This window comes from Neophocaena asiaeorientalis, unplaced genomic scaffold (genome assembly GCF_003031525.2).
Source record: "Neophocaena asiaeorientalis asiaeorientalis breed wild unplaced genomic scaffold, Neophocaena_asiaeorientalis_V1.1 scaffold629, whole genome shotgun sequence".
Taxonomy (NCBI): Eukaryota; Metazoa; Chordata; class Mammalia; order Artiodactyla; family Phocoenidae; genus Neophocaena; species Neophocaena asiaeorientalis.
This window is the reverse complement of record NW_020175468.1, coordinates 2,936,426-2,952,463: the sequence shown is the minus strand read 5'-3', so window position 1 is coordinate 2,952,463 and position 16,038 is coordinate 2,936,426. Positions and strand designations below refer to the sequence as shown.

The window sequence follows — 16,038 nt, the reverse complement described above, 5'->3', positions numbered from 1 at the left end:
GGCTCCCGGGGCGTTTGAGCGGGCTCACCCGAGCCCGCGGGCCAACGCGGATCCAGGCCCGACCGGCGGGACCGCCCCGGACTCCCCGCGGGCCTTCCTAGCCGCCATGGAGGACGGTGTCTATGGTAAGTCGGGGAGGGGCGGGGCCGTCTGGGAGCAGATGGAGCGTTTCGGCCCCAGCATTCTGCCGCGAGCGTTCTTCCCGGCGCGCGCCCTGCGAAGCTGTTCGGCTCCGTCGTCGCTTCTCTTTTGTGGGGCACGGGACGGGCTTCCGGCGGGGCAGGAGAGTGGGGCGTTCCAGGCCATTGTTTGGGCCGAGCCTGTTTCCGGTGGCAGCGGGAGGGGGTGGGAGCGGCGGAGGCGAGGCCGGGGAGGAACCATTCCCTCTGGAGGGGCCGGGCGAGCCCAGTGCCTGCTGGGAGAGGGGAGGGGGCTTTTGGGGACGCTGGGGTGAGGAGAGATCTTGGGGGCTACAGATTCCGCTAAGGCGGGGAAGGGGGCCTTCGATGCCCCGCCCCCTTCCTCAACTCTTGCAAGCTGTCATCAGCTTCGCCTGCCATAGTTACTTTCCATGGACCCAGGAGTCCGGACACCCAGATCCACAGCTACCTCGCCAAGAATGGAGGCAGAAAACCAAGGCCTCAGCCTCCTTTCAAGTAATGGACCGAAGTTCAAGCTTCCAGCCCTTTTTTCCCCACAGACCTAAGAGTTCAGGCTCCCAGTCCCCTTCTCCCCCAGGACTAAAGAGTCTAGGTTCCTAGCTCTTCGTCCCCTGGACTGAGGAGTCCAGGCTGTACCCCGTCTTCCAGTAGACAGGAGGCTGGACTCTCATTCTCCTCCTGCCCCTGAACCTAGGAGCCCTGTCCTCCCCCAGATTTCAGAAGTCCACGCTCCCAGTCCCCAGAACTGACCTCCCACCCCTGATCCCCTCCTCCAGAACCCCCGGACCTGACTCCGGAGGAGCGGATGGAGCTGGAGAACATCCGGCGGCGGAAGCAGGAGCTGCTGGTGGAGATCCAGCGCCTGCGCGAGGAGCTCAGCGAAGCCATGAGCGAGGTGGAGGGTCTGGAGGCCAATGAGGGCAGGTGAGGGCTGGGGCAGGGAACCTGGGGGTCACGAGGCCAGGCCAGGGCCAGGGATGCCCAGGCATTGACCCTCCACCCTCCGTTCTCTGTCCCTGCAGCAAGACCTTGCAACGGAACCGAAAGATGGCAATGGGCAGGAAGAAGTTCAATATGGACCCCAAAAAGGTGCTTGGGGCCACAGGGCTGGGATCAGCCAGGCAGACATCCAGACGGGGGATTCTGGCATCTCTCTGTTCAGAAGTATGGTGGTTAAAGGTCTACCTTAGGTGCACGGACTTGGTCCTGATCCCAGGATTCAGATATTGGCTGCATTTGTTCCTGGGCTGGAACTTCTGCCCGGGGCGGGGGGTCTTCTTCCCCTTTTTGCTCACATTCTAGGGCCCACTTCTGTTGTCACCTGGAGTCCCCAGGTGGAGCTCGATTGAGTCTGGTAGGGAATATGGACAGAGATGGGTACAGAAGAGGGTTGACGAGTGCCATGACAGAGAGAGAGAGAGGTACCAGGGCTGTGGACACTCAGGGCAGCAAGCCTGGTGGCATCAAGGAGGGCTTCCCTGAGGAGGGTATATTCGGGTCAGGTTTGAAGGATGAGTTAGTGTTCACCAGGTGGAGGAAAGATGTTTGTTCGTTCATTCAGTCATTCATTTTACACCCATTTCCTGAGGCCTCCCTCGGGCCTGCCCCTCTGCTAGGCAATGCTGAGGACCCAGAGAAGAGTTTGACCCTGCCTTGCCCTCAGGGAGCCCCTAGATATGGATACCATGATCCAGAGTGAGATAGCCACAGTGGTGGTCCTCGTGGCATCAGGAGAGCCTGAGAAAGCCTTAGTCCAGCCTGAGGCTTGGCCCTCACAGCCCTTGATGGACTGCTGTCTACTAACAGTTTCCAACTTTATTCTTCTTGTCCAAAGCAATGGTAGTTTGTTCAGTCATTCAGCAAACATTCATGGAGCTGCTCTTCGTTGCCAGACCCTGCTTCCGGGGGGGCTGGAATTAACCAGGCAAAGGCAGAGGGAACAGTAGATGCAAAGGCTAAGACGTGGGACAGATGGTATTTAAGGACCTGGGAAAAGCCTGAAAGTAAAACTCGGTCCTACTCCGTTGAGGGTGGGGGTGGCTTTGGAGGCTCTGGTTTCTGAGGATGTGGGGGGAGGGGCGTGGCTTTCTGGTACCCAGCCCTGAGACCCAGCTCCCACCCACCAGGGGATCCAGTTCCTGGTGGAGAATGAACTTCTGCAGAACACACCCGAGGAGATCGCCCGCTTCCTGTACAAGGGCGAAGGCCTGAACAAGACGGCCATCGGGGACTACCTGGGGGAGAGGTGAGACCTGCCCCCTTCCCCTCCCCGCCCCCCCACCACCTCCTGCTTGGCTTCTCACCTCGGCCCCATGCACCCAACTCCTCCCGAGAAGAGGCCCTGATAGATCAGCCTTATGACTGGATTTTGACAAAATGGGCTGACAGGAGTCTGGAGGAGCCTGGGACCTTCTGGGGAACTGAGGACCATCTGTGAGCATCTGGGGGGTGTGGGACCTTTGTGGACATCTGGGCAATGTGGGGACCTTCCATTTAGGTCTGGGGACAGTGGAGAACATCTGTGGGTGGCGTGGGAGCATGAAAATGGTGTGTAGACAACTGGTGTGCATGGGAATGATGTGGACCGCTAGGAAGTGGGGGGGTCATCAGTGGATATCTAGGGAGCACAGGGGGCCCATGGACATCTGAGAGCATGAGGGCCATCTGTGGACGTCCAGGGTGTGTCGGGACCACCTAGAAGGGTAGGGTGCCTGAGATTGGATGTTGGGAGTGTATGGGGACCAAGTGTGGATATCCGGGGGTACCTAGGGATTTATGGACATCTTGGGTACATGGAGATCATCTGTGGATGTTGGGAATGTGCGGGGACCGTCTAGACATCCAGGGTGCATGGGGACCTCCTATCTGTGAGCGTCTGGGGTGTGTAGAGACTGTCTGAACGGCTGAGGTGCACAGGACCATCTGGACGTTTGGGTTGCTTAGGGATTGTGTGGACATCTAGGGTGTGTGGAACTTTCTGGATGTCTGCAGTACAGAGACCGTCTGTGGGCATCTGGGGTGCATAGGGACTGTTTGGGGAGTCTGGGGGTCACCTCTAGATTTCTGGGGATTGACTGTGGACATCTGGACTGCATGGAGATGGTCCGGATGTCTGGCATTGTGGGGATCGTTTTGTGGACATCTGTGGTGCACTGGGATTGTCCATGGACCTATGGGGGATGGGGGGCCATCTCCACAGGGCATCTGTGGAACCTGGGTCTCATCGGAGAGAGGTGATGGCCAGCAGAGCACGTGTTTGCTGCATTTCTCCCCACTGAATAGAGGTCCAGCCACACCAGTGCTCTCGAGGCAGACAGTCCTCCCAAGAGCCTTCTGAGTATCCCTGCCCTGGTGCCAGGCCTGTGATGGGGGCTTGGCCAAAACTTTCACCGGCTGCAGGGGTAGCCTCTGTGCAGAAGAGGGGGCGCAGCCTCCCCACTCCTTCGCCTCCTGTCCACTCCCACGCCCACCTCCCCACACCCCTTCCTGCGCGTGACTTTGTCCCTGTCCTCCCAGGGAAGAGCTGAACCTGGCAGTGCTCCACGCCTTCGTGGATCTGCATGAGTTCACCGACCTCAATCTGGTGCAGGCCCTCAGGTGAGAGGGACGAGGCTGGAAGGGCAGGAAGGTACCTGTCAGGGCTTTCTTTCCAAGTGATGATCCCTACTCAAAACAAAACAGCAACAAAAATTAGGGAATGGGTTGCCTTCACATGACAACAAAGTCCACGGTGGGGCTTCCTCCCGGCATACCTGTATCCAGGTGCTCAAATGGTGTCAGAAGGACAACTTTCTCTTTCTTTTGATTGTGCTCCCCATGGTGTGGGCATTGCTCGCCACAGACCCTCCTCCCACATGATAGCAGAAGGCCCTAGCAACCATCAGACCCGTTCAGCAACCTTAGTAGAAAGAAGGAGGGTGTTTCCATATAAATCCACCAAAAGTCTCATGGCCGACGCTCAGTGGCCAGATTGGCCACAAGCGTGGAGCTCTCATTGGCCAGTTGCTATCACGGGGACTGAGAGTGGGGAGGCGGTCCTTCCAGTCCTGGCATCGACACCCGGCCCCTCTCTGATGCAGGCAGTTCCTCTGGAGCTTCCGCCTCCCTGGAGAAGCCCAGAAGATTGATCGGATGATGGAAGCCTTTGCCCAGCGCTACTGCCTGTGCAACCCGGGGGTTTTCCAGTCCACAGGTGGGGGCGCAGGCTCCTGGGTCCTGGGGAAGGAGGGAGCTGGGGGCTTGACCTCTCGGGTCCTGGGGGCCCATATGCCCCAGTCATCACCCCCTGACTGTCCAATGCAGACACGTGCTACGTGCTGTCCTTTGCCGTGATCATGCTGAACACCAGCCTTCACAACCCCAACGTCCGGGACAAGCCAGGCCTGGAGCGCTTCGTGGCCATGAACCGGGGCATCAATGAGGGCGGGGACCTGCCTGAGGAGCTGCTCAGGGTCAGGCCCCCCCCTCCCCCTCCCCCAGCACCCTCAGCCCTGTCCCTCTTCCTGCCGCAGACCCTCCTCCCTGCGGGTCTCCCAGTGCCTGAGCTCCCCACCCGGGATCATCGCCTCACGCGTGGACAGCGTGGTCACGCCAGCATGTCCATTTCTTTCCTCTTTCTCTCTCTCTGGCTGCCTGTCTTGTCTCTCTCTTTCTCTTTTCTGTCTCTCTCTGGCTCTGTGACTCTTTCAGGGTCTTCGTGTGTCCCATTCTCCACCTGCCTGTCGGTCTCTCTCAGAACCTAGCAGCTCTTCCTATGTCTGTGTTTCCACATATTTTTTTAATCTTTCCTCCTCTTCCTCCTCCCTGGGGCTCCCTCCACTCTTCTGCCTTCTGCTTCCCTTTTCTCCCGGCCTCCTTCCTCCCTGCACCATCCCATCTGCTGTCCCACCCATGGTCTCATTGGCTCCCTGGTTGCTGGAGCGCCCTCCCCACTGCCAGGTAGCCCTGGGAGGGTCCCAGGAGCCTGGAATTGCTGACCATGCCTTCGCCCCTCAGAACCTCTACGACAGCATCCGAAATGAGCCCTTCAAGATTCCTGAGGATGATGGGAATGATCTGACCCACACCTTCTTCAACCCGGACCGGGAGGGCTGGCTCCTTAAGCTGGGTACGTCCCTTGCTGACTCTGCTGGCTGCCTCTGCAGGGGGGAGGTTAGTGGGCCCCAGGCTCTGGACTCAGCTTTCTCACATACCCGCTATGTGACCTTAGGCCAGCAATTCCACCTCTCTGAACCTCAGTTTCCACATCTGAAAAATGGGCCCAAAAGGAGTTCAGCCCTGTGTGCCGGGCCCAAGCCCAGGGCCGGGCTTGTATTCAGCGTTCCCTAACCCCTTGTGTTCACCCATACATGTTTACGGAACCCCTTCTTTGCGCCAGGCCCTGGTTTAGGCACTGAGGACACAGCCGAGACCCAGATCGCCCGGTCCCCATCTGGGGGGGGAGTGTTCACTCAGGATGCTCTCAGCTGTAGTGAACAGAAAATAGCCCAAGGGATTGGGATGCCTGGGAGCCTGTTACCTCACTTGGAGGGAACTCTTGGGGGTCCGAGGCAGACCGACTATGACACTCTTGCATTTATCCCCATGGTATGTTACCTCCTCATCAGCCCAGTAGCGTGGTGGCTGTTCTAGGGGCGTCGTACCTCCCCAGAACATCTCCCTTAGTCAGAAAAGAGCCTGCAGAAATGAGGAAAAGGGTCTCAGAATACCCCGGTGGACTTCTCAGCTGGTTGGATTGGTTCCTGGTGGGGAGGCGGGGGCGCACCCAGGCTGGCTTAGGTGAATCAGGAGCCCCTGGCCAGGATGGGATGGATGGGGCAGGGGCCAGTGACCCTTGGAACACGTGGCACCGGCAAATTCAGGGTTAGTTAGCAGAGGTCTGACAGGTACAGCTGGCTGAGGACTGGAGTGGTTCTCAACCCTGGCTGCCCAGAGATTCACCCGAAAACCGCAATGGCCAGTCCACAGACTTATGAAGTCGGGTCGCTGCGGGCAGGATAGGCCATCAGTCATGTTGAAAGCTCTCCAGGTGGTTCCAGTGCATGGCCCAGGTTGAGAGCCATTGGCTCGGAGCTGGACCTGGTTGTGGTAGGTGCCCTGGGAGGGTCAGCGGTGGCTTTTTTCTTTTTAATTTGGCTGCGCCAGGCGAGCTCCTTAGTTGCGGCATGCATGTGGGATCTAGTTCCCTGACCAGGGATGGAACCCGGGCCCCCTGCATTGGGAGTGCGGAGTCTTATCCACTGCACCACCAGGGAAGTCCCAGCGGTGGCTTTTTAATGGAGGAGCAGTGAGTGACTGCCCCAGGGAGACAGAGAATCTGGTGAGGAATTATAGTCCGGCGTTGACTGAAGGCAGCCCAGACGGTGGGAGGGCCCAGAGGAAGCTTCCAGCCTGGCACAGGGTCAGGGCAGGACTTTGCTCGGTTCACATCTCATGATCCACACTGCCTCCCCCGCCGCATGGAATTCTGCTCCTAAATGGAGGAATCGCTTCTCCAGCCACAGTAACAGGTCCCTGGTGCATAAAAAATGCGAATCACTCCTTCCAGACAACTTGCTGGGGTGGATGGATTCCTGAATCAGCTCCGAAGGAAGGCCGACGGGTCTGCGGAGTCTGGGAGGAATTTAGATTCTTCAAGGAAGGCCAAATGGTGCCCCTGGCAGTGAGTGGGTGGGAAGGAAAAGCAGGAGGGGCAGCTTCCTGAGGAACTGGTTCTCTTCCAAACCACGCCCAGCAGTAGGAATCCTTCCCATTTCTTGGATGAGGAGACTGAGGCTTCGTCACTGTCCAGCAGCCATTGGGCAGAGGTGGCCTTGGATCCAGATCTCTGACCAGAGCACGTCACAAGGTCATTAGAAGAAGGCACCTCTTAAACACTGAAATACAGGAAAGGGAATCTGCGGTGGTGGTTATATTCACAAAGATGGTTAATAAAAGTCATTATTACTGCAGTTTAATCTTTGCGGGATCACAGGGAGCCCAGAAGCAGGTCACTTTGAAGCAGGAAGGTGAGGGCTGGAGTGGGTCTCTAGACTGGAGTCCACAGAGGGCAAGCGGTTGTCCTAAGGTCACACAGCCAGTTTGTACTGGTGCTGACATGAGTCCCCAAGCCCACCTTGGCCCACCGACTGGGGGTTTTGTCTTCTGCCTTGTGGGGATGACTTCCCCACAGAGACATCTTCACCGTGGCAGTGGAAGGCCCTCCTGGCCTGGGATACACCCTAGGGGTTGGGCCGGAGCTGGGCACTGGCGCAGGGAGGTGCTCTTAGCCGCCTCAGTGCGGCTCGGCGTCCTCAGCCTCCCTGGGTGGGAGAGGGTCAGGCCATTCCTCCCTCATGTGGATGTAACTGGTTTTCTTCCCTCTCTCTCCCTCCCTCCCTCCTTCTCTGCTGTTTCTGTCAATCTCTGTGCCACCCCCTGCGCACCCCTTCCCTCCCCAACCCTGCGGCTCTCGGGGGCACCCCATTCTTCCGCCTTCCCTTCTCGCCTGGTCCTGCCTGCTTTCTCGCTGTCTGCCCCAGGAGGTAGGTACAAGGCCGGCCCGTCCTTGCTCCCCAACATGACACAAGGGGAGGGGGCTGCCCTGGCCTCGGGCCCATAGCTGGGGGGCTGAGGGCCCTGACCCGAGTCGACAGACAGGCTTAGAGAGTGTAGAGCCGCAGGCTGGGGGTGGACCGGTTCCCGGGGCCCAGACACCACGCCTTGTCCTGCTCGTCCGTCTTCCCACGCATCGCTCTGTCCGAGGCCCTGACAGCCCCACCTTCCCTGTGCTCTCTCCGGAGTCTGCGGGAGGCAGGGGCTGGGGGGTGGGGGGGAGACTGGAAGTCTGAATCCGGTCAAACTCGTTCTCTCAGGACAAGGAGCCCCGAGGAATCATCCCCCTGGAGAATCTGAGCATCCGCGAGGTGGACGACCCCCGGAAACCAGTAAGACCCTCCCTGTATCCCGTCCTGCCGTGTCGGGGGGGTCTCCCCTGGCCCCAGGGCTGGCTCTTCCCAGCTGCCCATCGTCTCGTGTCTACCCAGAACTGCTTCGAGCTCTACATCCGCAACAACAAGGGGCAGCTCATCAAAGCCTGCAAGACAGAGGCAGATGGCCGGGTGGTTGAGGGGAACCACATGGTGTACCGGATCTCGGCCCCCACGCAGGAGGAGAAGGACGAGTGGATCAAGTCCATCCAGTGAGCCTGCGCCCCGGAGTCCTTGGGGAGGGGGTGGCCGGGGGCCCAGGCCCCTCGGCCCTCACCCTGGGTTCCCGCCCCTTCTGCAGGGCCGCCGTGAGCGTGGACCCGTTCTATGAGATGTTGGCTGCGAGGAAGAAGCGGATTTCTGTCAAGAAGAAGCAGGAGCAGCCCTGACCCCCTGCCCCCGACTCTGTTATTTATTACGGAGCTGCCCTGCCCGGGTGGCCGGACCCCCGGGCCTGGGGCTGCGGATCCCGGTTCCCCGTTTGGAAAACTCATCTCCTCTAGCTCCTCCCTCATTATTTGTAATTAATACGCTGTTGGTAATCTTATGAATTATTTAACCATTCGCGGCCTGCGGACCCCTCATCTCTTGGGGTTGGTGGAGCTGAGGTGCTTGGTGGAGCTGGCCTGGTAACGCATGAAGAAAGGGTGCTGTCCGTGCAGCTGAACGAGCCAGGCATCTCCTGGATGGCTCAGTTCTGGTTTCACCCATAGCCTGCGGGGGTGGAGTAAAGGAAGAAGTTTAACTGGGTTGGAGTGAGCGTTGCATTAGAACCGAAGGGTGCTGAGAATGCAGGTATGCAGAGCTTCCGGGACGAGGTCTGCCATTCATTCTAGACATTACTTGACAGCCAGGCGCCGGGCAGACACTCATCCCACCTTTGCTCTCATGGGCTTGTGGTCTTTGAGGGGCAACAGATAATAGCTGATCGGCTGGGCTAGAGGTCAGTGGTGTCGGGAATAGGTTGGGACCAGTGTAGGTGGGGCGGGGCTTTGGGGCCAAGAGGGTGGGACTCTGGGCCAATTGAACCGGGTTTCTCAGCCACTAGAGGATCATCCTTTGGAAGACATTTTACACCACGCCGGGGTAGTGCTGCGAACCGGCATTTTTATAACATCTCCTTTCCCGGGAATCTGACAGCTTACAGAAGTGTAAGGACCGCATTCTTTGAGGGTGAAACCTTGGGGGGTGGGGTACCCTTGAGCCCCAGGTCCAGGCTTGTCCCCCTTTGCCTTCCAGCTTGGGGTGTGCGTGGTGTCCCCAAGGAACAAAAGCACGTGGATCCCGAAAAGGGTGTCGGGAGACCCCGTCTCTCTCCTACGTCCAGATCTGCAGCTGAGGAGGATTTAGTACGAGAAACCACAATTCCAGACATGCCCAGGACCAAGCCCCTGCTGGAAGGGAAGCCCGTCGTCCCAGGGCGTGCCTGAACTGCAGTTATCCTCCGTGTCCCCAAGGGATCTAACTCCTAATTGTTGAGTGCTGCCAGTGGGGTGTGGAAGATCCCGGGTCTCGGGCGTTGACCCGGCCCCGCCCTTGGCCACAGACATCAGCGGGTGTGAAAGCTCCTAATCGCTGTAACAACTCCAAGGTGGTGCACCCAGGCCTCCCGGGAGACTGCCAGACTACAATTCCCAGCAAGCTATGCGGCGCTGGCCGCCCCACTGTCGGGAGAGCCATTCTGGAGGTCTCCTGGGAAATGTAGTTTCTTAAGACTCCCATGTTGGGTTTCCCTGCGGCTGGTCCCCTGCTCCCCACTTCCTCAGGCTGGGAAACAAGGCCCTGCCTGACCGCTTCCACCCCAGGGGCTGATGGGGAATGAAGTTCCCAAATGAGGAAATGGAATTCCCAACTCCTCAAAAATTCCACGGAAATGGAGCCATTGACCCAAGAAAGTCATGGGAAATGAGGTCCTGGGTTGATGGAGGGTCCCATCACTGTCTCCCCCTGTGTTGCTCTCCTCCATGGAATGAACCCATAGGTACCGAGTGCCTATTGTGGGTAAGTAGCTGGCTCAGTGGAGATGCCCCAGAAGAGCATTCCAGGCAAAGGCAACAGCACGTGCCGAGGCAGGGAAAGGCACGTCGTGTTGGAGTAGCTGACAGCATGTTGGTGCGCCTGTGCGGTGTTGGTGGAGTGGGGCTGGGGTGATGGGAAGTGGAGGAAATGCCTGGGCCCAATCGTTTGGGGCCTGGACAGCCATGTTAGGACTTTGAGTGTACTCTTAGCTGATGGGAAGCCATCCAAGGTCATGACACAGGAGAGTGATGTATTTGGGTTGACGTTGCAGGAGAGTAATTTGGAGGTGAGCAGCGGCAGTAGCGGGGAGGTAAGTTAGGAGGCTGTGCTGTCATTCTGGTGTAAGAGGGTGTGGCCAGACTTGGAGAGACCCGGACCCGCATGAGTCCTCTTGGAAGAGGAGCCAGCAAGACATGCTGAGGGCTGGGTCAACTCTGGGATTCTAGCTTGAGCAGCTGGTGAATGGCAATGTCATTTACTGAGATGGCTAAAGAGGGGATTTGTGGGGGGAGAAATCAGTGGTTCTGTTTTAGCCAAATTAAGCTGGAGATGCCTGTGGAACATTAAAATCAGACTCCAGTCTCCTCAGAATTGTCCTTCAGTTTTGCCCCCAATCCGTCTTCTCTCCAAGGATGGAGAATTCTGGCTTTCAGCTCCCTCCTCTCCCAGGACCCCATACTCCCAACCCCCTTGTTACGGGCTGAACCGTGTCCCCCACAAATCCATATATTGAAGTCCTAACTCCCAAAACCTCAAAATGTGGCCTTATTCCAAAATAGGATCATTGCAGATACAATTAGTTAAGATGAGGTCATTAGTGTGGGCCCTAATCCAACTTGACTGGTGTCCTTATACAAAGGGACATTTTGGACACAGAGACACACATGCAAGGAGAGAAGGCCATGTGATGACGAAGGCAGAGATCGGGGTGATGCTTCTGCAAGCCAAGGAACACCAAAGATTGCCAGACAGCCACTGGAAGCTAGGAGACGGGCCTGGAACAGATTCTCCCTTAGAAGGAACCAACTCTGCCGACACCTTGATCTTGGACATCTAGGCTCCAGAACTGACACAATAAAGTCTGGTTTAAGCCACTCAATTTGTGGAACTTTGTTACAGCAGCCCTAGTGAGCTAATACACCCCTTCACCCTCAGACCCAGGAGTCCAGGCCCCCAGCCCCCTCCTCCCTCAGACCCAGGAGCCTAGGCTCTCACTGCCTAACTTGGCTGGGTTCCATGCAGCACCCACCCTGGGCAGACACGTTACAAGATCAGTTCAAGAACCACCAGATCTATCAGAAGTGGCAGTAGGGGACAGAGGCAAAACCTAATCCTCTCATTCGCTCTTTCTCCATCGCCCACAACTTACATGTGACCCTAATGCTCTCATCATCTTAATTCCTAAGCCAGGAGTCCACACAGCATCCCAGCTGGGTCCCCACTCCTGACCCCTTCCCTCCTCCCTCATCCAAACTGCTTCCTTCATATACACAAATGAATCTGGTACCAAGGTGACGGCGGGTGGGGGTGGGAGGAAGACAGGTTGAAGCCAGGAGATCAGAGATGCATTGATAGACCCAGTCAGAAGAAAAAAAAGACAAAGATGGAGACAGAATCAGTCAAGAGACCAGGACAAATTGAGAAAAAGAAATCGAGACAAAAACCCGTGGCAGAAAGACATAATAGAGACGGGAAGGTGACGGGGACACGCAGACAAGGAGAAAGAAGTAGAGATGGGGTGATACTCAGACGAAGAAATAGATGAGAAGAGGCTGAAGACACGGGATGGGAAAACAAAGACAGAACTGGGACCGGGTGAAATAGGGAGATAAAGGGACAAAAAATAGAAATTTGAATGGAGAGGTTCAATTAGGGGGAAGGCAAGAGAATGTCAGAGAGGTGGGTGGTCACATGGAGAAACAGGTAAACTAAGGCACAGTTACCATGGGCAGGGAGATCGATTCTGACCCTCGAGGCAGAGGGTCTGTGCCTCGAGGCACAGGCAGTGCCGTTCTGAGGTGTGTGGGATGTGGCCATGATCCAGTGTGGGTGCTGGCAGGTCATTTCTGAGCATTTTCCTCACCAGCACTGGCCCTGGGACAGTTTCCGGCCACCTTGCAGAAACCCAGCTCTGACCATAACCTGCCACCTTCCCGAACCCTCGCCGGCTCCTCGTCACCTCCTGAACTGTAAGTTGAGGCTGCAGCAGAAGTTGGTGATGCCGACACCAGACTGAGATCCAGCGAAGTGGAAAAGCCGGGGGTCTCGCTGCCACACAGGCATTTCTGCCTTTTTGGGCCTCGATGTTCCTGTCAGATGGGACTGTGAGGATGGCCATATCTCCTGGACAGCACCCGGTCCCTGCAGCCTCCCCTCTTCATCTCCCGAAATACACACATGCCCCACGTTCCTCCAAAAAGTTGTTTTTTGTCTTTTTTAAATAATGTGAAAATGCCACGCGAAGGTTTGAACCAGAGGCCCCTCCAGGGGCCAGGCTGGGGTGGGAAAGGGGAGACGCGAGATGGGGGGTCCAGGTCCCTGAAGCCTTCGGCCCCTGTCTGGGGCTGGGAGTGGGTGAGGAGGAGGGGCCTCCACTGTGCAGAGGGGCTCCAGGCCCTAAAGAGTTCAGTTCAGTTCCGAGAAAGGCGGCTCTCCAGGGAGGGGTGAGGGGCTTCCTGCCTCATTTGGCACCGAGGGGGTCAAGGGGCTCAGGGGAGCCGTCCGGGGGGCTGGGGGGCGGAGGGCCAGGGCCTCCTGTTTGGCACATGGTGGGGGAGGGGGAGGGCCCGGTCTCGGGGGCCTCCCCGGAGGCGGCGTCTGTGGTGGTGGCAGTGGCTCCATTGTCCACAGAGGATTCTACTCTCAACCCCTCTTCTGGGGGTGCAGGGGGGTCAAGTCTTCGGGGAGTCAGTTCTCCACGGGGCCTGAGGATGGAGGGAGAGGAGAGAGAAATGGAATTACTGGGCAGAAAGGCTCATGGCTTCTGGCTTGCCGATCGGAGTGAAAACCAAGTCCTCACCATGGGGAGCGCCCCACCTGACCTGCTCTGTCCTTTTTCTGTCATTTACTCCCGCCCCCGACTCACTCTGCTCCAGCCACAGTGCTCTGCTTCCTTGCTGTTCCTCCAAGCACAGTCCTACCCCAGGGCCTTTGCACTGGCTGTTCCAACTGCCTGGCATGCCCTTAGCCCTTCCCATAGAACTCAGGCCTCCGTCGCCATGCCCCCTCTTCAGGGGTCTTCTCCGGGCCATTCTCAGTCAAGCAGTCGTCCCCCTCACCCCCCAAGATCATTCTATCTCACTGCACTATATTGGGGGGGGGTGTTTGTTTTTTTTGGCGGCGCCGCATGGCTTGTGGGATCTTAGTTCCCCGACCAGGGATTTCACCTCGGCCGTGAAAGCACTGAGTCCTAACCACTGGACTGCCAGGGAATTCCCTTCCACTATAGTTATTTTCTTTCACATTTCTCCTCTGGGATAATCTCAGTCATTGTCAAAGAGCTAGCTTCCTGTCCGCTTGCCCCTCTAGACTGGAAGAACAGAGAGGATGGGACTGCATTTGGTCACTGCTGCATCCCCAGCACCCAGTAGAGGCCCTGCGCAAAGTGCCGTCCCACCAGACTTTCCCACCATGATCCCTTCTCTCCCGGCAGGAGGAGAGCCTCCCACCCACACAACAGATCCAGAAAACCAAGGTCTGTGGGGTGGAGACTCTCAACCAGGGCTACCCACCGGGCACCCTCCCACTCCACCTCCCACTTCTCACCTGAGTGGCCTGGGTCAAGTCACTGCCCTCATTTCCAGTCCCTGAGCCTCGGTTTCCCTCCCTTTAAATGGGGAGCATGACCCTCGTGTCCTTTTCAAAGGACTAGGGAAACTCTGAGATTCCTGGCATCACTCAGCACCCAGGGAACGTGTGTGAAGTGGGCAGAGCCACCCCCCAGCCGTGGTCTTGAAACCGGCTCAGCAGCTTCCCAGCCCAGCTGCGGAATAGCTAAGGACTGAGTAAAGGGATTTGGGATTTTGTGTGATCGGGCCCTCCCTCTCCTCTCCAGGTGAATAAAGGTGAAGTCATCCTGGATTGCTGGCCCTATGGGCCTCAGCCCTGACTCAACACTTGGCTGGTGTCCCCACGCCCTGGAACCCCCCTCACCCTGTCCTCTTGGGGGCCTCTGAGAAGACCTCTGGGAGGAAGTGACATTTGGGGGTGAAATATGAGGATGTTGACAAGTGAAGGGTCAACCCTCAGCCCATCCCTCCTGCCCTTGACTCTGTATGTCCTCTCCTCTCCCCACTGGAGCCTTGCCTGGCCTCCTCCCCAGCCTCCCTGCCTCCACAGGCCCCCACAAGGCCTGGGAGAAGTCTTCCTACACCCCGGGCTGATGCTGCCCCTCCCCAGCTCACACTCCTCCTGTGGCTCCCTAGTGCCCCCAGGACAAAGTCCCCGCCCCTCAGCTTACCCTCAAGCCCTGCAGGGTCTGTCCTGCTCTCTCTCACTTCCCACACCCACCCCCCTCCACCCAACTCTGCAAGTAACCTCCAGACACACCCGCTTCCCTTCTGTTCCATGAATCAGCCAAGCTCTCTCCTGCCTCAGGCCCTCTGCAAGCTGTCCTGTCTGCTAGCACGCTGTGCCCTTCCCCTTCACCTAGTTAACGACAACCAACCCTTCAAGTCCCTGGTTAAAGGACCCTTCCATCACCGAGGACACAAAGCCCTTTCCTCTTGTCATCTGCTTTCTCAACAACCCTGAGTTGGCACTTATTCACTTAACTGTGGGACTCTGGGGCAGTGCTGTGGGTAGGGCGGAGGGGGGCTCACTGATCTTGCCCAGCACAGAATCCCACGAGCCCAGTACAGCTGATGCAAGCATCTACTTCATTAAACACAGTAACAGCTACCAGTTAAAGACCACTGCAGCGTGCAAGGGGACGATTAAGCCATTCAATCCCCTTAACAAACTTAGGAGTTAGATCCTGTTATCCTCCTCGTTCTACAGAAACTGAGGTACAGAGAGGGAAAGCGACTTGCCCTAGGTCACCCAGCCAAGAAGTGGCAGGGCCAACACCTGAACTCAGGCACAGTGTAGGGGAGCAGGTATGGAGTCCCCCCCATGAAAAGAGCCAGTTGCACCTTCCCCCTACTTAGTTCTGTCCTCTGGGAACACCTCCACCTGCCTGGCCCAGTGCAAGCCCTGTATGCAGGGATGTTCTCCTAAGGTGGTGGTGAGGATTAGTATTATGGCGTAAGTGAAACGCAAGAAAGGTACCTGACAAATGCTGACTGCTGGAGTGGACACAGACTCAGAGGCCAGGCAGCCAGGGTTTGTGCCCCGGCTCCTCATGCCTCTCTGTGCCTCAGTTTTCTCTTCTGTAAAATGGGGATGAGACTAGAATACACCCCATGGAATCACAGGGAGGATTAAATGGGGTAAGACGTTGCAAGCACATTCTAGGGTCTATGAGAGTGCTTGCTGTTGTTGCTATGGTGCTCCCTGGCCATGTCCTCCCTGCTCTGGTTCATACTAACCAGCTTTGAGCCCCCTGGTTTCCTCTGGCTTCTTGTCTGCCTCTGATCAACCTATGCCCCCCAAAGGAGATGGGATCAAGATCCACCAAGTACCAGACAGGAATCTTAGCACAAAGATGGGGCAAAGATCGGAAAGAAAAAGAAAGAAAGAAAGAAAGAGAGGGAGGGAGGGAGGGAGGCAGGGAGGCAGGGAGAGAGAGCGGGAGAAAGAAAGACAGAAAAAGAAAGAAAGAAAGAAAGGAAGGAAGAAAGAAAAAAGAAAGAAATGATTTGGGGCTTCCTTGGCGGTCCAGTGGTTAAGGGGGCGTGGGTTCCATCCCTGGTCGGTGAACTAAGATCCCACATGCCAAGAGGCGTGGCCAA

General features: G+C 57.2%; 2 protein-coding genes across 2 annotated transcripts in view; one reads left to right on the top strand and one right to left on the bottom strand.

Moving 5' to 3' along the window:
• The first annotated feature begins 6 nt into the window (after positions 1 to 6).
• CYTH2 (cytohesin 2) lies at positions 7 to 8,878 on the top strand. Its single transcript, XM_024768239.1, has 12 exons — positions 7 to 125; positions 938 to 1,085; positions 1,184 to 1,250; positions 2,288 to 2,406; positions 3,678 to 3,758; positions 4,241 to 4,353; positions 4,464 to 4,612; positions 5,157 to 5,480; positions 7,682 to 7,684; positions 8,009 to 8,086; positions 8,186 to 8,340; positions 8,430 to 8,878. Exons 1-12 carry the CDS (start codon positions 107 to 109, stop codon positions 8,515 to 8,517), a joined length of 1,344 nt encoding a protein of 447 aa, XP_024624007.1. The 5' UTR covers positions 7 to 106; the 3' UTR covers positions 8,518 to 8,878.
• A 3,628-nt stretch (positions 8,879 to 12,506) lies between these two features.
• Positions 12,507 to 16,038, bottom strand: part of LMTK3 (lemur tyrosine kinase 3) — a 17,075-nt gene continuing 13,543 nt past the window's right edge. Inside the window, exon 15 of the mRNA XM_024768238.1 lies at positions 12,507 to 13,071. Coding sequence (XP_024624006.1) covers positions 13,055 to 13,071 — 17 coding nt within the window. The 3' untranslated portion in view covers positions 12,507 to 13,054. The remainder of the gene's footprint in view (positions 13,072 to 16,038) is intronic.